Genomic DNA, 27,348 nt, shown 5'->3' with positions numbered 1-27,348 from the left:
ATCAACAGCTGTTGTAGCTTATTAGTCATCAAAATCACCAGTAGATGTGTTATTGTTTCTAGGATGTAAAGCAACTTCAGTTTCTGAGCTACTGTCATCAGACTCAGCCCAGAAGTCTTTAGACTTTAAGTTGGTAGTTATTTCTTTTTATTGAGCCCTGCCGGCCTTGTGGCAGATAGAGTAGGAAAGGTATTTTCAGACGATCCATGTTGCTCTGCTGCAAAATTTCTGTCACATGGCTGCTCCAACTCTTCTGGAACACGAGTTGGGAGCATTATCACAGAGTGATAACATCACACTTTGGGAGTGCCCTTGAGCAACTGAGTCATGATGTGTCAAGTGAGTGAGCTGAGAGAGGACTGGGTTGGCCTTTGGAACAGATACACCTGGAGCCCAACCCTTACTCTCAGCCTCTGTTTGGATCCACGAGGGCTGGAAAACTGGGAAAGAGTTCCCAGGATGAGGACAGCTTGAGGATATCCCCAAATGCAGTTTAGAGGGGCAACCGATTAGCCTGTAGTGGGAGGACTGTGTGTGTGTTGGGAGGTAGAAGAAGTGGAAATAAAGTTGTAATTGCAAGTGAGGAGCCTGTGTACTTTGGGGTTTCCAGAAACAGTGGCTCCCCACCAACACCAATAGGGCTAAGGAGCCCATCCAATGGTGCTCGGATAAGGTAGCCTGGAAGGGTTCCTTGTAGTTGTTATGTACATATTTGCATCTTGATTACATTTTTTATTGGTCATTCCTATTATGAAATCCTCCATTTTGTGTAAAACTCCTGGGTCAGGGTTTCTGCACTCCTGGATCTTTTCTAGAGACAAAACAAGGAAGCGTGGGAGTCCCACCATCCTTCCCAGCATTCTCATCTAAGAGATGTATGCAAGAGCACCCTCTTAAGGGTGAGAACTGGGGGCTCATTAGAGCTGTATGCTAGAGTAATGCCTGGTTCTCAGCAAGTGCTTGGTAAATACGGTTTACCAACCGAATGGATTTGTGAGATAAGAAATTGGTATCTATTCAGGGCATTCAGCTCTGCTTCATGTCCAACCTTCTTTGGTTGCCTCTGCATTTTCTTCTTTCCCATCACCCACACTATGGGTCTCTCAGCTGCTCATCTTTGTTCTCATGCATTTGAGCCCTCCTTGTCTGTCACATCTCCCAGGAGACTGGAGGGGAATGTGGGCTCCTGTGGCAGCACAGATAAACTTAATGGGTGGTCTCGGTAGGAGCCAAGGCTGTTAGTCCCTTCCCTTATATCCATTTGGAAAATCTCAGTGAGCATCACCCTCCTGGACTTTGATCAAAACAAAAGTATCAAACATTCATATCCTGAATTAATTTGTGTTTTTTTAATTCTGCCCCTTCTAAACAGCAGTGTAATTGCAAATCAGCTTTTCCTTTCCTCACTAACTTGATTCCCTTTTTACTGAAACATAATTGACATATGACATTGTACTAGTTTCAGATGGACATAGTGATTCTACCTATGTGAATATTGAGAAAGGATTACCACAGTAAGACTAGTTAACATCCATTACCTCATCATATAGTTACAATCTTTCTTTCTTGTATTAAGAACTTTTAAAATAACTCCTTAGCAACTTGCAAATATACAATATAGTATTATTAACTACAGTCACCATGCCGTACATTACACCACCATGACTTAATTATCTAATTTGTTATTATAACTGCAAGTTTATATCTTTCAACTACCTGTTTATATCTTTTGACCACCTTCATCCACCCCTCACCTCCTGCCTGTGGCAACCACCAATCTGATCTCTGTAATTACGATTCTTGAGTCATTGATTTTAGTCATTGTTTCTTCTAAAGGAGAGCTAATGGAAGACCCTGTGGGAGTCCCCACTCTCCTAAACTGATGGTAATGGCACAGCCCAGAAGTCACTGCTGCCTGGGCAAGAAGTACCGGGCTTATGATGGCCAACCCAAGCAGGCTTCTTGTCATCACATGGCAGCCCCACAGAATGTACTGTTGGAATTCTTTCTCCCCTCCATTCCTGAGATTCCCTTCCCTCTTCATTCCCTTGCCTCCTGTTGCACCCTTACCTCCTGGTATTTCCTCCCGGTATTTTCTCCCAACCTCTCAGAGCCTGGTTTCTCATAGGCTCAGTTCAAGTAAGGAGATGGCGAATCAGTGAAACTTCCCTTCAGGTCTTCCCCATGCATGTCTTTTCCTCTCCGGCCATGTCCCTAGATTGTACCAACTTGGAAAGATGGGAAAGATACTTACTAACTATTTTCCAGGGTCAATACTAGAAAATATGCCCAGAACAAGTTTTCAAAAACATAATTTTAGCACTTTTGATACACATTTATTAAGTGTCTCTAAGAAGCTATGACCTCAAAATTGAAACCACTGCACTATTTTTTTCCCACAACATCGAGTTCTATATCAGGTGCATTTGGTTCTTGTGGCTGCGGTAACAAATCACCACAAATCTAGTGGCTTAAAACACCACAAATGCATTATCTTACAGTTGTGGAGATCAGAAGTCCAGAATGGGCTTCACGGGCCAATATCAACGTGTTGGCAGTGCCATGCTTCTTCTGGAGGCTCTAGGGGAGAATCTGTTTCCTTGCCCTTTCCAGCTTCCAGACGCTGCCTGCATTCTTTGGCACACAGCCCCTCCTCCATCTTCAAAGTCAGTGGTGTAGTATCTTCTAGTGTTTCTCTGACCCTGTATCTGTCATCACATGTCCCTCTGCTTCCCTGTCAGGTATAAGGACCCTTATAATTGCAATAAGCCCATCAGGATAATCCAGGATAATCTCCCCACCTCAACATTTTTAAAGGGGGCCATGTGCAAAGTCCCTATGCCGTGTAAGGGAACATAGTTACAGGATCCAGGGATTAGGGTATGGCCTTACAAAGGCCATTATTCAGCCTATTGCATCAGGGAAGCCACACTGTCACATGGAGTCTTCTCTAAAAACGTGAATATCAAAGGAGATTTTCTAATTTCTTATTTTCAGATGCAGAGAGAAATTGTTTATGCAAGAGGAGATGGCCCTGGTGCCTCTCGACCTGGATCCACAGCTCATCTACCCCACGCCATTCCAAATTCTCCGCCTTCCACTCCTGTCCCCCATTCCATGCCACCCTCCCCATCCAGAATTCCTTATGGGGGCACCCGCCCCATGCTTGTTCCTGGCAATGCCACCATCCCCAGGGACAGACTCTCCAGCCTGCCAGTCTCCAGATCCATCTCACCCAGCCCGAGCGCCATTTTGGAAAGAAGAGATGTAAAGCCAGATGAAGACATGAGTGGCAAGAACATTGCGATGTACCGAAATGAGGGTTTCTATGCTGATCCTTACTTGTATCACGAGGGACGGATGAGCATAGCCTCTTCCCATGGTGGACACCCACTGGATGTCCCTGATCACATCATTGCATATCACCGCACAGCCATCCGGTCAGCGAGTGCTTACTGCAACCCTTCTTTGCAAGCAGAAATGCATATGGAACAGTCATTGTACAGGCAGAAATCTAGGAAGTATCCAGATAGCCACTTGCCTACACTGGGCCCCAAAACGCCTCCTGCCTCTCCTCACCGGGTCAGTGACATGAGAATGGACATGCACGCTCATCATAACGCCCACGGGCCCCCTCACACCATGCAGCCAGACCGGGTCTCGCCCAGCCGCCAGGCCTACAAAAAGGAGGCAGGCACCTTGGTGTATATTGAAAAGCCACGGACTCCAGGACTATCCGGAATTATGGACCTTGGCCCTCCTCTAGTGGAGAAGCAAATGTTTGCTTACAGCACTGCTACGATACCCAAAGACAGAGAGACCAGGTAAGGTGGTGAGGGCGGCCAAGGGTTGTATGTGTCTGGGTGTTGCTGAGTACTGCTCTTCAGCGGTCAAACCAAGAGAACAGACATGAGCTGGGCCCCAGCCTTGTGCAGTGTGCCTTGTGGATGCTGCCGAGGGCACAGCTTGGGTCAAGTGAGGCAGCCCCTGTCTGTGAGGGCAGACACACTGAGAGTGGTCAGTACGAGCCTCCTGAGTGTGGGTCAAACAGCGTCACCATTACCTACATCTGAATAATTTGGAAGGAAATTGTGATTAGCGGAAACCATTCAGAAAAATAAATCAAGAGCTTATAATAATTGATCTGCCACAGAAGACAAGGAGTGAGTGGTTCAAGGTATAGCTGTTTGAAAGGCTGATTTGTGTTTTTCCTTGTGGTAAAATTTTTTCTCATCTGGTTTTGGGAAATGGAAAGAATGTGTTACTGACTGTCATCTAGGATGATAAAACATGAATTTGTGTAAAAATAGAATGGTTTAGATTTAATACTCATTCCAGAGTAAATACTGAGATCAGCAAAATTATGTAGTGAATGATGTATTCTGGGCATTTTAATTTCTTTTTTTGTTTTTTAAGATTTTCTTTATTTGTTTATAGAGAGGAAAGGAAGGGGGAAGAAAGGGAGAGAAATATCAATGTGTGGTTGCCTCTCACATGCTCCCTACTGGGGACCTGGCCCACAACCCAGGCATGTGCCCTCACTGGGAATCGAACCAGCGACCCTTTGGTTCATAGGCCGCCACTTAGTCCACTGACCCACACCAGCCAGGGCTTAATTTCTTTTTTAATATATATATATTGTTATAATTTGCCAGTCCAGAACCTTCCTACTACATCTTAAAAACTCTCCAAAGTTCATATAGTAATAGAAAAGCTAATTTTGATAGAGGGAATTTCACTTGCCTGAATTGGTTAAAGAAAACCAACATAACAATTATAATCACAAAAAAACTAGTCAAAAAAATTGAGTCCAAAAAAGGTTAAGGCTTTTACCAGTGGGTCATATATAAATTCATAAATATGAAAATAAGATCTAGATATTTAATTGTTCAGTACCTTATAAGAACGGGTCTTACTTGCTCTTCACTAAAAATGGCAGTATCACTTACTGCTATTACATAACCTTATAAAAAGAATGCCAAAATTGTGAATGAAATATGAATTGTCTATCTTTTTCACACCCAAATCAGAAAGCCCTGTCCTAATTAGCATAATTTTATCACTCGAAGGCTGCCTCTCCTTATCTGTTCAGTCACAGCAGACAGATTCCTGCAGGATGGAAAGAGGATGAATGTGGAAGTTTGGGCATCATTAACACACTAACAATTTTAATCCTCTCTCACAACTGGAAAAAAAAAGCAATGGTGACTGGCTTAATTATGTAGGACTAAGAAAAATTCAGGATTGGAAAACTATTTATTCCCTCTTTTCCAAAGGCTTTAATTTAGGAAGTGAAATATTAAGAATCCAAGAAAGGGATACTTCTTGTGACCATGGACAACCGAGGGTGTGGGGTGAATACTGAGGCTTATGGGAACAGACCAATGTCACAGCTGGGGGAAATCTACCAAGATGTGCCTGAGTCTCAGAAGCGTGTGCCCTGTGCTTCAAAGAAAGGGCTACGCATCCTCTGCAGGGGGCTGTAAGGGACTGGTCAGGAAAAATGGGTCACTTACAGAATAGGTCTTAAGAGTCCTGAGAATTTAGTACAAGAAACCATCAAAATTACTTATTTCCAGGATATAACGTGAAGGCCAGAATCCATCCTCCTCACCGTCACCACGCACCCCCATGCTGGCTCACCTCGTAGGTTGAAGAGCACTGAGAGCTTGATTCCACTGTGGATCATATTAAGCTATTTCCATGCTGCTGGGCTGTCGGCACATTTTGGTCAATGATGGTGTTTGACTTCTTCCCCAGTGCCTAGCTCAGTGTCATGCATGCAGTTACCACATGTATATAACTTAATGAGCATCACTGAACCCAGTTTTTTATAGGATTTGGTTATGGGAGGGAACAAAATAAGGAGCCCTCTGCTGATATGTCGAGCCTTCTCTGTATTGGATCGAAGTCTTGAAGAGTTTTAGCCTTAAGTAGCATCAGTATTCTTTCAGGGCCTCTGCGTCCTCTTTAGGTTTCTGTTTCACCAAAGCTCAGAAAAGTTCTGCGGATTTCTGTTAGAAACCCTTTGTAGAAACTCTAAATTATCTTATTTCTAGAATAACAAGTATTAGGAAAATTGACTGAAAAGAGTAATGTTCACCTAAAATATACTGTCATTATCACTACCATATTCTGACATATGATTATAATTATGAATATGTTTACATTTTTGCAATTTTTTTTCATTTCCTGAAATGTGAAATAACAGAGGAAGAATTTTATCTCACATCTCACCTAGGTGATTTCTCACCTGTTAATCAGCTTATCTCCAGAGGGTCAGATTGGAGAGTTTGTATACACATGAACAGGCTAGATTCTTTCTCCTTACCCCTACACATGCACACACACACATACATCCTCCTCGACACTGAGAGTTCCCATTATTGAAATGCCTAAACAACCTCATCGACTCAACCCAGGCACATGGATAAAGTGCATATAGAATGATTCTCTGGTAAAAAGAACTTGAGTCTGGAAACTTTGCTACCAGCACTGCTACCTATCACCCCATAGTTACCTAGCTAGTCATACTTCCTCTTCTACTACAGTGCTAAACTCTTTTAGAGATTTAATGACTGGACCGAAGTGTAGTACTGCTAGGTACCACGTTTGTAAGTACTACTATTTTAAGAAGAAGAATTATTGAGAGCCTTTTATTGGTCCAAACACTATGTTAAGTTGTTTCTATAATCATGGGATATAATCAATGTGACCCAGTGAGGTATGTGCTATCATCATCCCAATTTCACAAATGCAGACGCTGAGCTCAGAGAGGTTAAGTGACTTGCCCAAGATTACAAAGCCATTAAGTGACATAGAATGTCCAGGTTCATTAAAGAGCCCACACGTTTTACTAGCATGTAATATTCTGCCTGGTGAATAAGAACTATGAGCCCCACCTTGAGAAGAGAAGTGAATTCAGGAGTAAATTCTGAGCATTTCAACAAGAATTTTCCAAAAATCATGTCAGAAGTAGATGCTAAGTGACTGCTCCTAAAGCATATTTACATATTTATAATCATAAGCGTGGTAGAACTTGCACAATTATGTTGCTAAATATATACACTGCCATTTAAAATATAACTGTCCCAGCTAATAAATCAGCACAATTATGCAGAAATAAGAAAAATATATAGAGAACACTCTTAGTAGATTTTATTTTCAAAAAATGAATGTGAGTACTATGTTGATGAAAACTTTAAAAAACAAGCACATAAAAAAATCACTGAGGCACAAAATTATAGTTCATTGTTTCACCTATATAATGTTATTTTAGATATATTTAATCTGTGTAAGTATTTTTAAAGAGTCTTCAACCCCTAAATGTTGAACTTCATGAGTATAGAGTCCTGGGAAGTGCCAAGCCAGTTTCTGTTGTAGCTTCATGATGTTTGAAAGCAAATAAATCTGAGAGTACTTTTTATACAAAACTCTAAAGTGCAATTTTCCATCTAAGATATTAAGCCACAGTAACACAGGAGGGAGACTGAGAGATCTGTCACAATGCTTTCTTTCAGCCATGGTGGGATTCAGCTGCTGTTCAGAAGAGCGCTTCTATGAAATAGCCCAAATAACTGCAGGATGTTTGAAATCACAGAGAAAAGTCCTTTCTTTTCCATCTGTACTCACGAAACTTCCAAAAGTAGCTGGGGTTTTGTTGTTGTTGTTGTTGTTGTTGTTGTTGTTGTTGTTGTTTTGGTTTTTGGTTCTTTTGAGGGCACATGATTTCATAAGAGCTCTATTAACTTGAAAATGAGTTCATAGCAATTTCATCTTGGTTCTTATATTTAGTCATGTGCCTTGATTTAATGAGTTTGGCATCTCTTTTCTTATAAAGATGCTGCCACAAAGTATTGAGTAATGAAAAATTATACATGGAAGATCTTCGAAAAAGGGTGTATCTAGGAGAACAGACATGCTAGCAGGGCTCTCCTCCCAGGGTGGCCCTGGCTCGGGGGTAGAGGAGTAGAGTACAGCTGCTTTGACTCCAGGGTAGCAATTCTCATGTCTGAGCATCTGGAAAGAAAAAATGACCTTGAGGGATGGAGCGGCTTTACTCAGACGACTTCCCTTCAGCTAGGACTCTGAGAAGAGTGTGGGTGCCTGTGACTCTTAGGGAATGACAGCAGAGAAGAGAAGGTGTGTGACAGGTGACTTAGTATGCAATGCCCTATCTTTCCTTGGTTATAAAATTATGTCATTAAATAGCATCATTATTTCTATTCCTGGCACATAAAACAGCCCTTAAGAACTGTAAAATTCTAAGATATTTATGTTTTGTTATTTTCTAGTTATAGCTTAGATCATATAATGTGCAATATCTTTTGAAATAGCACTCAAAATTCAAGGGTGCTCATTTCAAAGTGATTAATAGCTCTCCTTCCAAATGTATAACAGATTTCTCCTAGTGTAATATTTTTCAAAACATGGTACATTTAAACTAAGATCATTTTTTTTTTTTTTACTATTCTTCACCTTCGGTGGCTAAATTCAATAAATTAGTCAAGAGTTCACACAGGAGCAAGTTCTTGCCCTGTCTGGGCATGCTTATCTGGAGAAAGAGAAGCCATGTGAGATCCCACTATGACTTCTAGAATACCACTGATTTAAATAGCCAGAATCTCTTGTCTTGAGCCAATTAGAAAGAAAGGAAAAGAAAAATTCTGTGTACAATAGGAAGCCTGCGTGCTCACTGGTAGCTTGTGTCTGTTCTTAATCATTTTCTCATTTTATGAGGATTAAAGTTGCTGTGTTGGTAGCTTTGAGGGGTGGGATATATCCTTTGTTTAGCAGTTGCTGGAGTGAGAATCTAGATTTATGTCATTTAAACATGTTCACAGTGACTGACAGATCTTTGAAGATTTTCTAAACAGTGCTTTATCCTGCTAGAGAGGTGAGTCTGAATGATTCAAGTAGAATGATTGATTTTTTTCCCTTTTCCTGCGTGTATTGTCAGCAGTGAACCACATCAGAGATATCCTGAGTAGTTAGACTTGTTATCTTTCTAAAGCAAGATTTCCTTAAGTTTGTTCACTACTGATATTTTGGGCCTGATAATTTGGAAGTGGGGGTTCTCTTGTGCATTACAGGATGTTTAGCAGCATCTTCAGTCTCTGCCCTACTAGATGCCAGTAGCAAACTAATCCCCCAACCAACCTTGCCGCAGTCATGACTATCAAAAATGTCTCCAGACACTGTCAAATATCCCCTGGGGCTTAAAATGTCCCTTGTTGAGAAGTACTGCTCTAAAGGAAATTTGGGCTTTTTTTACTTAATGTAGTGGAAAAATGAAAGAAGGCCTAACCTTAAGGAATGTAAATGGGAACATTCATAAAACACAGATCGTGACATTTTTACAATTCTGTTCTTACTTCTGGGTAAAGCAACTACATTATTGCCCTAACTTGCTATTACTATTTTCATTTCACTCAATCTGCTGGCAACCATTTATTGCGAGGCAGTAACAAGCAGTGGAAACATGGATTCCAAAGCCAGATTGCTTGGGTTCAAATCCCAGTTTAATACTTGCTAGCATTTGGGACCTAAAGTGGGGCAGGAGGTTATAGGAAATTGCAAAACTAAGACAATGGAATCAGTTAGGCTTCAGGATCCAAATTAGAATGTTTAGTATCAAAGCTATGTTTAAATCCACTTCAGGAGAGTAGTAAAAGTTGTACATCTTGGATCCAGGAGCAAAAAGACAAGTCAGGATTAGGGCATCCTTTTAAAGGGGCACCTGGGCCATGTGACTGAGGGTGAAGATGGCTAACCAGGTGCAGCTGAGATTATGAGGTTATCTGTCTTGATGCTGAATAGTGCCTGGCTGATTCAGCTCTTGTCTCAATTGCTTTCCATGTAGCTCTAGTTATAGATCAATAAATGTTTTTTGAGCTTCTCTTATGTGCTTCGCTGTGTGCTGGATGCTTTGCAGGACACAAAGAAACATCTTGTGTGGTCCCACACACAAGGAAGTGAAGATTATCATAACTGTGAAGATTATCATAAGATATTAAAATTGTAATATAAATGTAAGCAATGCCACAGTTAAGAAGTGACGTTTCTGAACTCTGAATGCCCATTAAATAACTATTTTGCAGGAAAACCCACAAGAATAGGATTTCACTCATGGATGATGCTCAGGGATTCTTTTCTTGTGACTTTGACAGTGACAATGTTTTCTAGTGACACATGGAAAAGGGAGGGGGCCATGCCAAGTCCCTAAGGGGAAAGAATGGCCCTCCCAGAGTCTGGAGCCTCATTCTGGAGGATTTCTGTTCCCAACATCTTCAAGTCAGGCCACATTTTCCTTGAAAACAATGAGGAACAATGATAACTCTAATAATACATTGTAGGCTATAGAGGCTTCTGTGGACCAGCTGGAAATTCAATCACCATTTATTCTAAGTTCTAAACAATTAAAGTACAAGTAAACTTTTAATTATAAGCCTAATTTGGGGACTGCTTGTACATAATTAATTCCAGACAAGTGGCACAGACAATAATTGCTATGAATTCAGACAAGGAAGCGCTTTCCTGAACCTATATTGGTCTGGGAGCCTTCATGAGAATGCCAAGATGAGTTAGATTGTAAGGGGTGTTTAGAATGGAATGAAAAGGTACCCTTTGGGAAGTCAGACTGATCTTTATCCAAAATTTGCTGTATTTCCACCATTATGATACCTAAAAAATGACATCTAAATATGATGTTTTGCCAGTATCAGAAGTCAAGTAAGCCTGCTAAATTGAATTATTACTTCAGTCACAGGAATATAAACTTCATAGTTAAGTAATATTTGGTAGTCATTTCTTAACTGCTGAGTTCAGGCAACAGCTATCTGATAAACATGATACTTAACTACCTGAAAATTTTGAAGATAACCCTCCTCTTACACAAGGAATATCCTATCATAAACACCAGTGGAATGACTGTCACAAGGTCTGTGTTACTTCAAACCAATTTCTCAAGAGAAAAGCCATCATCTGTTACTAATTAGGTGAAATTTAAATATGCCCATGTATCTTCTTTGAATATTCATGAGCTGCTGTCAGTCAGTTGCCTTAGGTCTGAAACCAGAAGCTAAGCTTGAGGAACCTAAATACTGTGAGATTCAGATAAGCCCCTTTACTTGCTGACTGGAACTTCTTTCTTCGGAGAGTAGGTGAATACATGTTTAGGTGCAGCTTCTGCCTCCAAGAAACACTCGGTGCAGACCCATTGTGGGTTCCACCCAGCCTGAAGATGGGGCCCCTCTAAGCTGTCCCACAGCCCAGTGGCTGGATCATCCTGGGCTGTCATGATGTCCAGGCTACATTTTAGCCTCTTTGATGACTAGCTGTCCTTCTGTCTGATGAAGTCCATGGAGGTTGCACTTGTTTTGACTTTCGGACTTTACTTTTCATGAATGAAGTAATTAAAAAATATAGTCAGGTCTAAGCATGAATTTAAACATCCAAAAACTTCAGTCTTAAAAAGCCTGTATTGCCCACACTTGTAGGACCAACTCGCATGGCCAGGAATAACTCCTCTCCCCTCTGTCTATCTTCAGAGCTGAAGGGACCTTAGAGAACACTGCCCCTCCTAATCGGTGACTTTATGGAAGGAGAAACAGGTGACTGCCCAAAGGTCCAATGACTGGAGCCACTAATCAAATGATGTTTTTACTTTTATGCTGTCTCAATATTTTTTTGACTTTTTAATAAAGGCAGTATGTCCTTATACCTCCAACAAGTACAGGTATCTAAGAAGACAAAATTTAAAAACACATGACAGAAGCCAAGTATAGGAAATGTTTTCCTTCTTTTTCCTTAAGAGTCATTATCTTACTTCTTTTGAGTCCATGCTGACACTTCGCAGATCCAAAGTGGGAGGAGTGGGAGCTTAGTTACAAGGCTCCCTTCGGACCCCTCAGGAGACTGTCTCTCCACAGCTTTTGACACCATCTCTTGTTGGAAGGTAAATTACAGGCCATCTGTGTTCAGGTTGCCAGAACCTGAACAAACAGTTATTCATACTGGTTTGTACCTGTACAAAAAAAATGAGCTGTCACTTCCAGTGCATGAATATTAAAAATTACCCTTAGGGGAGAGAAAGAAAATGCAAAGTAATTTCAGCAAGCAGGGTGTAGGCTTGCCCTGGGGGCTGAAGGTTCTCATCACCCAGGAAGTGGAGGGCCTCACCCCAGCTGTGAGTCACTAGGCGGGCAGCTCAGAGCCCTGCACGGAGCACTGGGCGTGCTTGTGTCTCTTCGAGTAAACTAGCCCTGTTTTCCTTCGGGGAGGAAGGAAACAGCCCTAAGCCTCGGTGCCCTTTGCCGTAACGGGGCAGTAACCATGACCTCTTAAGGGATCCGTGCAGTTTAAATGTAAATGGGTATAAAATCCTTTTGTGAACTGGAAAGTTCTCTATAAATAAGAGTCTTAATTGACATAAAATTGTGATGCTGTAGTCCCTTGCCCGAAGGAGAAGTAATGTGTAGTCCATTGGATCTGAGAGACTGTGTGTCCTCACTCCTGACTTGGGACAGCATCTGGTCCCAGCCAGAACACAGCTGGCCAGAAAGTGAGTTGCGAAGTAGAGTAAAGGCTACCTGGAGCGCTCCCAGGAGCTCCCTCTGTGCTGGGCGGGATGCTGTCAGAATGCCGGAAATCAGTGGTTGCGCAGGTTGGGAGCACAGGCCTGCGCATGGCTCAGCTGACACACCTTTTTTCTTTTTTTCTGCTTCAGTCAAGATCACAAATTTAGAATGGGAAGAAAGCTATGGTGCCTAAATAAGTTCCCTCCAACTAGAAAATTCTGTGATTCTGGAAGTCTAAGTCTGGCAGGATTTCAGATGTGGTATTCTCTGGGTGCTGGACATTAGCGAAAGGGCGCCTCTATTCCACAAGGGGTGGGGACCTCAAATGCCCTGTTTCCTCTGCAGGCAAGGAGTTCATTCAGCCTTTTACATTCTCTGATACCAGCTGCACTCCACATACACTGGCTTCCCGTGTTTGAACTTGGGGCTTTCTGACCTCTGGGACTTTGCATTTGATTCTTTTTTTCCAGCTGTCTGGCTACCTGTCTGGCTTCTTGCCAAAGTCAGGGCTTCACGTAAACACCATCTGCTCAGGGAGGCCTTTCCCAACAAACCATAATACACACACATGCACACAGACACAAAATGGTATGATTAAATAAATAATATGTGTATATTTATATGTAAGTTATATTTTATATTTACATATCTACTCTACTTAGCTTATTATACCATTACCCTCACCCCTAAAATATAAGTTCTGTGAAGGTAAGAAGCCCTTTGTTTGATTCACAGCCATAGCCCCAGCATTCGCCCCTGTGTCTGACACACAGCCCACTCCAGAAAAATAATTGTTGAATGAATGAAGTCGAAGGGATGAAAGGAAGCCTTCCACACCCATGACATGTTGCAGGTTTTGAAGCAAGCGCTTGCACGTACATTTTCTGGCTTGTACTTATTTTCCACGTCTCTGTAGGATGACAGCCCTGTGGGACAGGGAAGGCAGTTCTTCCCTTAATCTGACAGTTGAGGAAACTGAGGCTCAGAGATATTAAGTGATTTGTGAGTGGAGATTTGTATCTCCCCCGGATGTCTGTTGGTTGAGTCAAAATCAGCACATCCAGAAATGAGTGCCTATCTTCCCATCTTGTGTATGACAATGTTATCCATTGCTTAGGCCAAAAACCTTGCTGTGGTGTTGATTACTGTCTCTCACACTCCACATTTGGGCACCCAGACATAGTTCTATAATTGAAGATTCTCTGGCCCAGCCCTTGCTCTCTGTCTCACTCCACTGCTCTGGTCGGAGCCACTACCACTCTTACCTGATCTGCATCAATGGCCTCCTGTCTGGTCCCCCCACTCTGCCCATGTCCACCTCCGGAGTCAGAGCACATATCTAGGTTAATTCTTAGTCCACTGTTTTTGCCTCCATTAAATTGTATTAGTCTAATGTTTCTGCTTTGCCTGGAACTCTCCTTACTTTGAACACGCTGCTCTACTCTCTTCACCTTCCTCTATTCTCTCTAAGTCCTACCATTCTGTGTGGCTTCCTTCACATGTTTCCTCTTGGATGGAGTAGCTGTTCCCCATCTGACACCTCGGACTCTGCCATCCAGGACCACCTGACCACTGAGAATACACGTACCCTGCAGAGTCCAGCCACCTATGCCACTGAGCTGGGTCACGTGAAGCCTCCTGGGTCACGAAGAAAGACTGGCAGCATTTACCCCCAAAGCTATCACACTCTCCAGCGTTTGTTTAGTTGATGTTGTTGGTAGTCAGAGGTCACCTGGCACTAGGGTAAATAGCTACAGTTGTAGTGTGTGAAGGACTATTTATTGCAGGATTACCATCATCCCACAATTTTCCTCCTCACCTCTCATTATCAGTTCTCTTCCTCTCAATGCCTCGGTAAATCTATGAAGATTAGAAATAGCTTTTCCCCAGATCCTCGTAAGCAGGGCTCCATTTTTGGCCTGTTTCTTTTTTAAGATTTTATTTATTCTTTAGAGAGATAGGGAGGAAAGGAGAAAGAGGGGGAGAGAAACATCTATCGGCTGCCTCTCACCCCCAATTGGTGGTCTAGGCATGTGCCCTGATCTGGAATCAAACCAGTGACCTTTCAGTTCACAGGCCAGAGCTCTACCCACTGAGCCACACCAGCCAGGGCTTGCTTATTTCTCTACAGTTGTCATCCAATGTGTATCTTCCTGGACCATAAGTAAAGTGCAGAGCATTCCAGGTGAACAAACAATTTGCTCTAGCTATTGTCTTCCTGACTTGGGGAAAACCTGGATCCCAGTTGAGAGTATTCCATGCTCTATCTCCTTGAAGTATCACCAGGAGGAATTGATGGGGGAAGAAGTAGACGGGCGCAAAGGGGCTCTTTCCTCCCATTTGTTTCCATCCTCAGCCAGTCAGAAAGTGGAGTCAGCCAGCACAGGAGCAGCAAGGCTGAGGGAGAGGCCAGCCAGAGGATAGATAATCCAGTCAAGATGGTGAGAGAGTATGTGCAGCCCTCCTGGGTGAGGGGCAGGATGGGTAACATGAATTTCCAGATGGTCTTGGTGGTTGATGAATGAGGTAAGGGTGCAGGTAAAGAGCTGGTTTGTGTGGAGAAGGGAACCAAAACAACTGAAGATTGCTACACTTAAAGAGGATTTTGGAGTTTCTGATGTGGACAGGAAAACTACACCAGAAAAGAATTTAAGGTCTGGGTATGTCTGTGAAGAAGAGTTTGAGGATCTATAATGCCAAACTTTGGAAGGATTATCAGCACAGATGTTGAAGCTGCAAAGGATAATGAGCTGGGGCGTGACAGACAGGAGGCTGTCTTCCCAGGCTAAAGTTTTTCAAGGATGTGAGGGAATTTTCTAGATATTGGCAGGGAACTTGTGCGTGTCACATGCCATTGATTCAGCTCTGACTCCTGGCCACTCTATGAATGGGTGATGTCCACGGAGTCCTGTCCTCAACAGCCCTGTTCAGCTCCTGTGGACACATGCTTGTGGCTTGTTTATGCAGTGAGTTCATCTCACATTTGGTCTTTCTCCTGTCCTCCTGCCTTTCTATGCTTCTCAGCAGTATTGTCCTCTTCAAAGAACCCTGCCTTCTCATGATGTATCCGAAGTAGACAGTTTCTGTTTTGTCATTTCTGCCTCCAGTGCTGTTCAGGCTTAATTTGCTCTAAGACCCACTTGCTTGTCTTTCTAGTGGTCCTAGTCATCGGCAGAGTTCTCCTCCAATTCTGTATTTCAAATGAATCATTTTTTTTTCTCAGTCTTCTTCACTGTCCAACTTTTGCCTCTGTACACAGTAATTGGGAATAAGAGGGTGCAGATGATCTTAGCCTTGGTCTCTAGTGACACTAGGGAATTTACGGATGAGTAACTCAGAATTCAGAAGTGGGGGAGATGTTGAGAGGTGGGATGGACAATGGAATGATACAGCAACAGGAAACATAAAACATACACAATCTTCCTTCTCCATGAGCAGTGGGCAGGCGGACAGCTGCCTCCAACCAAGGTCAGGGTTAGAAACAGTATTTCTTAATGACCCTCTGTCTACCCAGGCCTCATCCAAGGACTGCCAATGCAAGACAAGTGCAAGAAATGGCTGTTATCTTTAGAGCAGCAAGGGTAGGAGGACAATATTAATGCACACAAAACATTGTAGCCCATTGCAGTCAGCACCAGCTCCCGTCAGTATCTCCTCAGTATATCTGAATGTTTCAATGAGAAGTTACATGTGTTGGGAGTTTTGGGAATAAGGTCTTCAGTTGTCTAGTTCTTTTACCAGGAGGTTAAAGTGGGGCAGAAATAGAAAGTTTGCTGCTCAGAGTCCTATTTGAGGCTTTGCCTCTAGTTCACATAATTTGAATTCCAGTGTTCTGTTGAACTCATCTGAAAACAGGGTCTTTAATTACTTTGGTTTTTCTCCCTCATACCGGAGAGTCAGGGCATGAGCAAACAACGGCATAGCCTCGCTTTAAGCCTGTTCACTATTCAGTTCTGGAAAATGCCTTTGGCACTGCCAAGACTCATGGGTTTTAGTTCACTTAGATTTCTCTCAGAAAAAAGAAAGTGACTTTGTGAAAGGAAGGTACTGCCTAAGAATGATACTCGGTTCACTGCTGTGTTCACAGCAGCTTGCACCGTGCCTGACACGACTTCAGTGCCCAAAAACATTTGTGGATGACATGTTGACCATTCATCACTTTCTGGGGAGAGAGAGATGACAGGGATGAGCAGGGAGTGGGAAATCACACAATATTAGTGATAGACCACCTAGAAAGTACTCTCAGCCCTGGGGGCCCTGGTTGTCATCCTTGTTACTGACCATCCTGCACCACCAGGTTTCAAAGTTAGTGACTCCTTAGGAAGGTGAGTGCCCTAGCTTGGGGTCCTAATCCATCCTCAGCTGGGCTGGCTGGTTTCAGCTGACTCCCCAGCACTTGTTTTGGATATTTAAAAGCATAGCTTAAGGGCTTCATTATAGGGGAATTACCAGTCTCAGACTTGTTACAGCCTTGACTTGTTTTTTAATAGCCGTTAATTTACTCAGATAGGCAATGAGAAGGACTTAATTCAGGCTTAATAAGGTCTCGGTCAGAACGAAGACAAGTCCAATGTTGAAGGTGAAAACTTGAATCAAAAACGTTGTGTAAATGGAGTTACTGCCAAGAATTATTCCCTCAAATGCAATTTTTTTCCTTTTCTACTCTGAAGACAGAGAGCGGACTGCACACAGTACAGGTCTTGCTCGTCTTCTTCACAGACAGACAGGGGCTCGCAGGAAAGCCCACTGTAACAGCAGGAATTTACACACTAGAATCAGCACTTCACCTGGACTTGGACTTGAATTTTTATCAATATTATGCTTGGGTCCCGAAAAGATTCATTCATCCAGGCTGACTTACAGCACTAAATGACTAGTTAACCATACATAGTAATCCCATAAATATGGTTTATGGCATGATAGAAAATGGTTTATGAAATCACTTTAAACTATCTTTTCAACAGTAATTATACCAGTCCTGTAATACCTTAAACCAAGTGATATTGGCAAGAATCAGTTTAAGCATCTTTAATATTCTGACGATTATTATACAAAATTGCCCCTGTAATAAAATGACAGGGTCATATATAATTTCTCTTCTTCCACTGCATTTCACTTTTTTTCCTTTCACATTAAAATCTACTTCATGACATTTCATCATGGGCAAAGTCTGCATAAGTTTCCAGTTGCTGTAATTTAGTTAAACCATAAAATTGTTTCCAGATTACCAACCATGAAATGGAAAGACAATCTTATTTATGAATTTATAAATCAGATCATCTCCCTCAAATGAATCCTGAAATCAGAAACACTTTGATGATTAAATAGGAAGGAAAAAGTTTTCTCATTCCCACGTGTCAAAGCATTGTATTTTCATGACGTGGTTTTGGCTGAGGCCACAGAACACACGTGTGCAATCGGTGAGCGCACCACCTGGGCCTCGTGCAGGACCCACCGTTTCCTGGGCAATGGGAGAGAACTGCTCCCCCTTGACTGTCAAGCTCAAGTGTTCTGAACCCTTAAAAGGTTCTGAGAGATCAGGTCTACTTCCTGGTGGTCCAGCTCATGACACAGCCTGGAGGAGGCCCCCCGGGGAGCATTTACCTCCATCCTCACAGGTGCAAAAAGGAGAACTGAGGGTGTGGATACCTGTACTGAATATAGGTCCTTTCCCTCAAAGCATCCAGACTTTCACCCCCGGAAGTTCTGCAGCTATGTCAGCATGATCACTGAGGAATAAGAAGAGTGGGTTTGATTTGGGGATTGTCTTTCTCTGCACCTTAAAGCCATTATCTGGGGAAGTGCATCAAAAGGCCAAGTACCCACTGAGCCAAGGAAAATGCCACCCTATGGACACCCATGGGGAGATGACACAGCCTGTGCTGTAACATTATGCAATTCTAACCCCCGTGATGAATCTGTTGCAGAACAATGTCCTGAATCTGGAATAATCCAGGTGCTTTGTTTTGGTTTTTAATGCTACTGCTCTCCTTTCTTAGACAAGGTAATGAAAGCTGTTGGCCAGAGGGATCAGAAAGGATACCGATTTAGCCCTAATCTGGGCTGTGCCTAGAGCCAATGTTGGAATCCTTTCTGCCATTTCTCTTGTGTCAGAGTCTCACTTACTCTCTACAGCCATAGACTTGCCTATTCTTACATTTCTCTCTAGTACTGCCACCTGTGTGTAGTTAGGTTGTCCCCATGCCTTCCTATCCCACACTCCAACTTCATGGAACCCAATAAGTTGCTTCCTTACCAAAGCTGTCTAGACCCTAAAAATGTCATGCTGCTTTTTGGAAGGAAGGGAGGGAGGAAGGGAGTACAGAAAGAAGGAAGGAAGAAAAGAGAGAGAAAGAAATCCTTGCATTTGCCCAGGATTGGCTAAGAACAGTAAACGAGCACATCTTGATAATGCATTAATCCATCTTGAGGTGGCCCTGAATGCACCTCGACTTGGAGGGCCGTGAGTGTATTACTTCCTGCATTACCGTGGGAAGTACAGGGCACTGGACAACTTTCACTCGGTGCTCAGCTGGGCCCCATGGAACTCACTCCTTTCCAAGAGCCTGTTTGTGTGAGTCTGTGTCTCCCACATGGCAGTAGCACAACCAGCTACCACCCAGTCATCCCTGAGATGCCATAGCGATGGGTCCTAGGAACTTGGGGTATCCTTTGGGTATTTACTAACCTGCTTTCTTGAGTGGAGTTTCTTACTAATTTTTCTCTTTGGCACATGCACTGTGTTTCATCAGAGAGGAGACCAGGGGCACAGGTGTGACAGCAAATGCTTTGCAGCCCAGGGGTTTGGTGTTCATTGCTGTACCTGGAAACACATGGAAAGTCACTACACGGAGGGGGCAAGCACTTCCGCTCTCACTGCTTGAGACTTCTCCCCACACTATTGGAGCAAAGAAATCATACTATTCATACTTAAATTGTTTATTTTTCCTTAGTTGGTGTATAGCCATTAACTATTTAGACTACATGACTTATGTCTAAGGAACTCAGTATTCTGACAGAACCATCCATTTTAAACTCAAGCGGTGGTCCCCAACCCCTGGGCCATGGACTGGAACCAGGCTGTACAGCAGGAGGTGAGCAGCAGGCAAGCATTACTGACTGAGTTCTGCCTCCTGTCCCCTCTCCCCTGCCCCTCATCCTCCCTGGCCCCCCATTCCCTCCCCATAATCCCCATCCGTGGAAAAATTGTCTTCCATGAAACCTGTCCTTAGTGCCAAAAAGGCTGGGGACTGCTGAACTAAAGAAAATGCATGGAATTCAGAAGTCAGAAGCTTGTAATTGTGAAACTAAGCTCAATGTTTCATATTCTAAAGGCAAAACACAAGGCCAAAAAGTTGTGCATGGACAAAATTACCCTTGAAAGTTTTCTCAATTGCCATGAAGTATAAAATACAGATACAGCATCTCTCAATAAGTTCAACTTAACTAGGTACTGTTTTCAAGGAAATGTACAGACTGCCACAATTTCTTCCCATTGGGCACCAGATACAATAGTTGGCTTGTCCGTAAAGGTCACCCTGTATGAACTTGGTGTTTGTAGCACAGGAATTGCCATTGCTCACACTATGAGAGGTTGGCGGGACTGACCGCAGTGAAGAGTGGGGGCCTTCTCTGTCACAGCTCATGTGGAACACCTGTTCATGGGGTGCAATGACAAGCCAGGTGCCCACACTATTCAGGCTGCCCTCCCCTACCTCCCTTTATTGTTTCAAACTCCCCAATAAGTGTTACTGAATCTGCATGCCGTGATGAATGTGATGTCCTCTGCCTCTAGCCAGCAGAGGAAGGTCACTTGTTGTGATGTTTGTATGTCCTGAAAATAACGGTAATGGCTCTGTGAAACTGCCCTTGTCTCAGACACAGAAATGTGAGCCAAATGAATTGTGATGAAGCATTAGAGAGCCCTGAACAGAGAGGTACAGTACCTGCACAGTAGATAATTGGGAAGGTTTTCCATTCAGGTCTTGAGATGACCGCATTATTAGGGATATTTCTTTTTTTGCTCGATCCTGCAAAAGCCCCAGGTTAAAGTCGCTATGTCCTTAGATGAAGCACAGCTCACCTGCAAGTCAGACATTGATTTCAATCACATTTTTCCTTAGGCTCAGACGTTCGTTGGTGTTGCTCTCAGGTGATACAATAAATTTTCCCTCGTACACACAAACACCCCCATCATTTACACCGAAACCAGTCATCAGCTTCCCCAGCTGAGGAGGACAGCTTAGATGTCTCTGCCTCTGGGCCAAAGGTGGCCCAGGATGCCACTGGTACCAGAGGTGAAATTGCGAAAGCAGGGCAGAAAGGCTCAAAATTGCCGCACGCAAACACAATTATTTCTGAAGGAGATGCTTTTCCGTTTTCTGGGAGGCCTCTGCAGGCCTGTGCAGCATCTCTTCAGTGAGATCTTTGGGTTAATACTCAACTCAGATCATCGACTCTGGAGCTCAGCAGGGCTTTGCAGGTTCTTCACGTTCCCTGCGCCAGGTCGGGGTGCACTCTGATGGCCTTCTACGTAGTACTTTTTATGAGCCTCACGTGATCATCCACCTGGACAAACCTGTCCGAAGGTCAGTAGAGCTTTAACAAACAGTTCTCTTGTTTTACAGAGAGAGGATGCAAGCCATGGAGAAACAGATTGCCAGTTTAACTGGCCTTGTGCAGTCTGCGCTTTTTAAAGGGTCCCTCACAAGTAATAGCAAAGATGCATCTAGGTAAAAAGAAGAAAGCAAATCAATTAAAAATAATTCAATCTGTTTCTCTCTAATCATCAAGATAATTCATTCATTCAAATCTGTTTTATTGTAATCATTTCAAGGCTGAAAATATTTACATCTCTCTCAATCATGGTTTATTTGTTTGTTTGTTTGTTTGTTTGTTTGTTTTTTCTTCTGGTAATTCTTGGCCGAAGGTAACACTTTGGCCCAAGAAGGGTAAATGGGCTTCCCAGTGCATGTGGCTTCATGGACCACTGCGCAGTGCCTGCAGCCGCCATCCTCTCGTCTCCACATCCGCCATCATCTGAAAGTCGTGAGGGCCCACCTGCTGCATTCCACCGGCAGTGTCAGACGCACACCTGGGAAGCCTTTACCGTCCCGGCCAATAGTGGTGCTGATGCCAAAATACCCTCATTGCTTGATACCATCACTACCTGCTGCTCATTGCTTAGAATAATGAATGGAGGGGGCAAAAAAAAAAAAAAGGCATTTTAGAAACTATATAGCTAACTCTCTGTTTCTTTTATTCAGCGAGAAAATGATGAAAACTGCAGCCCATAAGAGCCACACAGATAGTGCAGGTAAGTGTTCTTGGAGCTCCAGGAGGCCTGCTGCCTTCGATGACCTTGGCTTATTGCAGAAGTGTATAACCATCCCTTAAGTCATTGGCTTGGTGTGACTTCAGAGGTTTCCCAGATAACACCCTGTATCCTCACACTTTCCCTACTTAATGCTGAAATTCCAGATTCATGATCAATTCCAGAGGGCCTAAGCTCTTAAGTCTTTTTAATTTAATTTAATTTAATTTAATTTAATTTAATTTTATTTTATTTTATTTTATTTTATTGATTTTGCTATTACAGTTGTCTCAGTTTTTCCTCCTTAGCCCCACTCTACCTAGTTGCCCTACTCCCTAAGGTAATGTACCCTTCTTCATGTCCACGGGTGATGCATGTAAGTTCTTTGGCAACTCCCTTTCCTATACTGTACTTTACATTCCCATGGCTATTCTGTAACTACCTATTTGTATTTCTTAATCCCTTCACCTCTCACCCATTCTCCCACACCCACTCCCCCATTTCTTTATCTTTAACCTTTGGCATTTAAATTATGATGTGTCTTGGGGTAGGCCTGTTTGTATCCATCTTGTTCAGGACTCTCTGTGCTTCCTGGACTTGCATGTAAATTTCCTTTACCAGATTTAGGAAGATTTCTTTCACTGTTTTTTTCAAACAGATTTCTAATTTCTTCCCCTTTCTCTTCTCCTTCTGGCACCCCTATGAGAAGAATGTTGGATTACTTAAAGTTGTCCCACAGGTTGCTTACACTATCCTCGGTTTTTTTTTGGATTCTCTTTTCTTGTTATTCTGATTGGTTGTTTTTTGCTTCCTTATGTTACAAATTATTGATTTGATTCTTGGCTTCATCCACTCTACTGTTGTTTCCCTGTAAATTGTTCTTTATATCAATTAGTGTATCCTTTGCTTCTGACTGGGTCTTTTTTATGCTATTAAGGATCCTCACAGAGCTCCTTGAGCAGCCTCATAACCAGCGTTTTGAACTCCGCATCTAATAGGTTGATTATCTCTATTTTGTTTAGTTCTTTTTCTGGGGTTTTGATCTGTTCTTTCATTTGTGCCATGTTTCTTTGTCTCTTCATTTTGGCAGCCTCCCTGTCATTATTTCTATGTATTAGGTAGAACTGCTTTGACTCCCTCTCTTGGTAGTGTGGCCTAGTGTAATCAATGTCCTATAGGGTCCAATGGCTCAGCCTCCCCTATCACCCAAACTAAGTACTGAGGTATGCCCTTCCTGTGGGCTAAATACGCCCTCCTCTTGTCATTGAGCCTTGATTGCTGTTGGCAGACCAATGGGAGGGATTTACCCAGGCTGGTGAGATGCAAGGATTGACTGTGACCACTAACCACCAAATTCCACCCTAGTGGAGAATCAGGGGCACAGTTGTGGTGCTCCTACATGGTCTGTAGCTGTCTACTTGGTGTGCTTCCCCTGGGGTTTCCTGGGTGGTGCAGGCCAAGATCAGCCCCCACCTGTATTTTGCCTGGTGCCACCCTGCCTGAGTTATAAAACAATCTGAGATGTCTGCTACTTGTGCTGGGCTTGGAGATTTCCAGGTGAAGCCAAACTGTGAATCTAGACTGCTAGTTCTGGGCCTGGGGCTCACTAAGACCAGCTGCTGCTTGTTCAAGAGGATTAGGGAGTTGTGAAGCATGAGCCAAGACCATTCATATGGAAAAGCAGTTTGGGCCCTGGCTGGTGTGGTTCAAGGGATTGACTGCTGGCCTGCTAACCAAAGGGTCACCAGTTGGATTTCCACTCTGGGGCACATGCCTGAGTTGTGGGCCAGGTCCCCAGCAGGGGCCACAGGAGGGGCAACCACACATTGATGTTTCTCTCCCCCTCTTTCTCCCTCCCTTCCCTTCTCTAAAAATAAATAAAATCTTTTTTTAAAAAAGAAAAGAGAATGCAGCTTGGGTAGGCCTGTAAGTTGGGTGGGACATAGTCTTTGGGAATCTCCAGGGCAAGTCAAACAGTGTTAGCCAGGTTGATGGAATCTTAGATACAATACCAGTCTGCCAGCTCTACGAGGGGAGGGCCCAGAACAGGGACAATAGCCTCTGCTCTCCTTGATGCCAGACACCTCAGCCTCCCTCTGCGGGCCACTGGTGCCCCTCAAGCCACCACCCTGTCACTGGAGCCCAGAGGGAGTGAGTCTGAGTAGGTGAGTCCATGTGTAGGTTCTTTAAAAAGAATTGCTTGGGGTTCCAGAAGTTTCTTCTACCAACTCAATCCCTGCTAGTTTTTGCAGCCAGAAGTTGTAGGGACTTATCTTCCTGGCACTAGAATCCTGGACTGGGGGGCCTGGTATGGGGCTGGGACTCCTTGCTCCCAAGATATCCCTCCTGAGTTTTTATCTACCACACATGGATATGGGACCAGCCTGTTCCATGCCTGCACCCCTCTTATGAGTCTGGATGGATGTGGTTTCTTTAATTTTGTAGTTGTCAGACTTCCATTTAACTTGATTTCTGTTGGTTCCGAGCAGTGGTTGTTCTATATTTTAGTTGTAATTTACTTGCGGTTGTGCAAAGAGTCAAGCTGTGTCTGCCTACACTACCATCTTGATTGGAAGTCGCCCTTCAGTCTTTGTTCATTCATTCCCTCTTCATTCACTTGTTCATTTATATGGCCATACATACAACAAATATATATGTGCCAGTTACTGGGCTAGGACAGTGGGCATGATTCAGGGCTGCCTGCCCAGAATTCCTAATCCTATGGGGAAAATGGATATGAGACAAGTAATTATGTGAGTGTTGAGTGTCAAGCAAAAGTGCAGGATGAATGTTTAACTGACAGGTCTAATGTAGACCAAGGACATTTCCCTGAGGAAGTGACACAAACTAAGGCCTGAAAGACAAATAGGACTTAGGTAAGTGAAGAAGGGAGGGAAGAGCCATGCAGGATGAGGGAGAAACATGCACAGATGCATGGTGAGGAATTTAGGTAATATTCTAAGAGCACAGTGAAGTTATTGGAAGGCTCTACACTGGGGAGCAACCTCAGCCTGGCTGCTGTGCGGTCATGGATGAGAAGGGACATGAGCTAAGAGGGAACCACCCATGGCCCAGGCGGGAGAAGAAAGTATCCTTGGACTAGGGCCTGCTTTTTAAATGCCAACATTCCCCCTCAGAAGGCCCCAATTAAATTCCATGTGGGGTTCCCTAGTATCCAGGTATATAAGATGTACAGCTCATCTTGCAGGCCCAAGGAAGGCCTCTCTCAAGAGTATGAGGTCGCTCTCCTTCCCACTGGGCTAGAAATAGAAATCATTGCCAGGAAAATGTTCAGCTACTGAATTACACAGGAAGCATGTGGCAAGTTGGGTGAAACCCCTAATTTGAGGAAGCCACAGAGTGTTGTGCAGCTTGGTAGAATGGACAGAATTTGAGACTTCAGCTGAGACCTCTGTTACTCCTGGTGCCACATTGGCTAAGTACAGGCTATTAAGCTGGAAAGCCAGTAGAGCTGGGTTTCTAGCACCCCAGTCCTGGTGGGACTTGTTGGTTTACTTAGAAATTAATCAATGACTTTGGCTGCAGCCAGAAAATTATTTCACATAAATTGCTAAATTTGCCGTCAGAGCAAGTGTTTTGAAGATACCTATTCACTCACTTAGTTTTTGATCTATTATGAACTTAAGAAAAAAAGGAACCTATAGAAGTCACAAGAAGAGAGTAGAGTGGTGGTTACCAGGGGCTGAGGGTTCACGTTTGTCAAAAAGTACAAACTTCCAGTTGGAAGACGAGTATATTCTGGGAATCTAATGCACAGCATTGTGATTACAGATAAAATAATTTGTCAGAGAAAGACAAGTAAAATATTTCACTCATATGTGGAATCAAAAACAACATAAACTACCAAAATAAAAACAGACTCATAGATGGAGCAGACTGGCAATTGTCAGAGGGGAGGGGCGTTGTGAGGCTGGGTGAAAAAGGTAAAGGGATTAAGCAAAAAACAAAAAAACAAAACAAAACACAAACCAACAACTTATAGACACAGAAAACAGAATGGTGATTACCAGAGGAAAGGGGCAGTGAGAGGGGGGCAGGGAGAAGAGGTTAAAAGGGGAGGATAGATGGTGATGGAAGGAGACTTGACATGGAGTATGAACCCCTAATACAATATAAAGATGATATAGAATTGTGCACCTAAGCCTATATAATTTTATTAATCAATGTCACACCAATACATTCAATAAAAAGGAAAAAGCAAAGCTGAACTATATACTTCAAAGTTGCCAAGAGAATAGATCTTGAGTGTTCTCACCACAAACATGCGGGATATGTTAGCTAACACCACGGTGGTAATCATATTGCACTATATAAGTGTGTCAAATCAGCATGCTGTATACTTTAGAAAATAATATATGCTAGTTATATCCCAATAAAGTTGGGGGGAACAAAAGGAAACTACTGATCACTAAAACTTTCTATCCTCTTGATTCTAGTCTAGAAATGATTAGTATCCAATATAATTGTGCTAATACATATGTGCATGCTATTTTGTAATTTTCCTTTTATTCCTTTCACTTTTGGTGACATCAACATCATCTTTATGATCATCATCATCATCATCAAGAGAAGCATTTGGTGTTTCCAATGTGCCCAACACTCTTTTGGGTGCTTTCCATACGTGTTAACTCCTGGCACATCCTCACTTTCCCCACATTCCAAATGAGAAGACTGAGCACACTTCCACACTTGTGACACATCCACACGGTCCACCCACCTGTCATTTCTTTCCATTGTCTTGTGGTAAGGTGCCCCAGTCCCTTTAAAGATATGTAGGTTTTTTGTTTCTTTGTTTTGGAAAATTTTATAAATGTCTTTCTTGGAGCGTGGGGAAGGAGCAGGTGTAATTTTCTTGGGATGTATTTCCCAAAGTGGAATCAATAAGTCCAAAGGGATGAACAGTTGAGTACCTCTAGCAACACACTGCCAGCTTTCTCTTCTGAAAGGCTGAGCCAATTTGCGGTGCCACCAGCAACAGGTGAAGTTGCTCCCTTGCGTCTCTGCTGAGTTTGGTCTTTCTCATTCTAATGTATCAGGGCTAGATGTGGTCCACAGGGCTTTTGTTGCCATAGCAGCCTTGTACAGTGCACAGAATATGTTAATTCTTCTAGAATCCAAGGAAGTAAGCTGTAAGACAAGAGCTGTTATGCCTGTTCTATAGACAAGTACATGGAATTATATAGAAGTCAAGGAGCTCATTTGTCCAAGGGCAAATGAAAAGGGAAAACCCTGACTTCCTGTTAGTTTAGGAATATTAGAATCTATGAATATAAGAGAACAGAAGGACCCTCCCATTTCAAAGGCATACTATACGATGCTATATACTGGGTATTATATCATGTAACACACCTAAACCTGTAAGGAAGATAGAGACCACCCTGCCTGTGGGTGGGGAGAGCAGATCCCAGGTCCTGTGAACCTAATCTGAAGGGAAAC

The 27,348-nt window shown here is 43.1% G+C and overlaps 1 protein-coding gene across 21 annotated transcripts in view; it reads left to right on the top strand.

The window, feature by feature from the left end:
• KIAA1217 (KIAA1217 ortholog) overlaps positions 1–27,348 on the top strand; it is a 276,224-nt gene that overhangs the window by 205,577 nt on the left and 43,299 nt on the right. For 15 of the 21 annotated variants that reach the window (XM_036023224.1, XM_036023208.1, XM_036023194.1 and 12 more), the window contains 3 exons: positions 2,998–3,824; positions 21,206–21,310; positions 21,845–21,894. In XM_036023224.1, the coding sequence (XP_035879117.1) occupies positions 2,998–3,824; positions 21,206–21,310; positions 21,845–21,894 (982 nt within the window). The remainder of the gene's footprint in view (positions 1–2,997; positions 3,825–21,205; positions 21,311–21,844; positions 21,895–27,348) is intronic. The other 6 variants (XM_036023233.1, XM_036023226.1, XM_036023221.1 and 3 more) reach the window with 1 other exon arrangement.

This window comes from Phyllostomus discolor, chromosome 1 (assembly GCF_004126475.2).
Source record: "Phyllostomus discolor isolate MPI-MPIP mPhyDis1 chromosome 1, mPhyDis1.pri.v3, whole genome shotgun sequence".
NCBI lineage: Eukaryota > Metazoa > Chordata > Mammalia > Chiroptera > Phyllostomidae > Phyllostomus > Phyllostomus discolor.
Note: the sequence above shows the minus strand (reverse complement) of the source record. Positions and strands in the feature narration are given on the sequence as shown.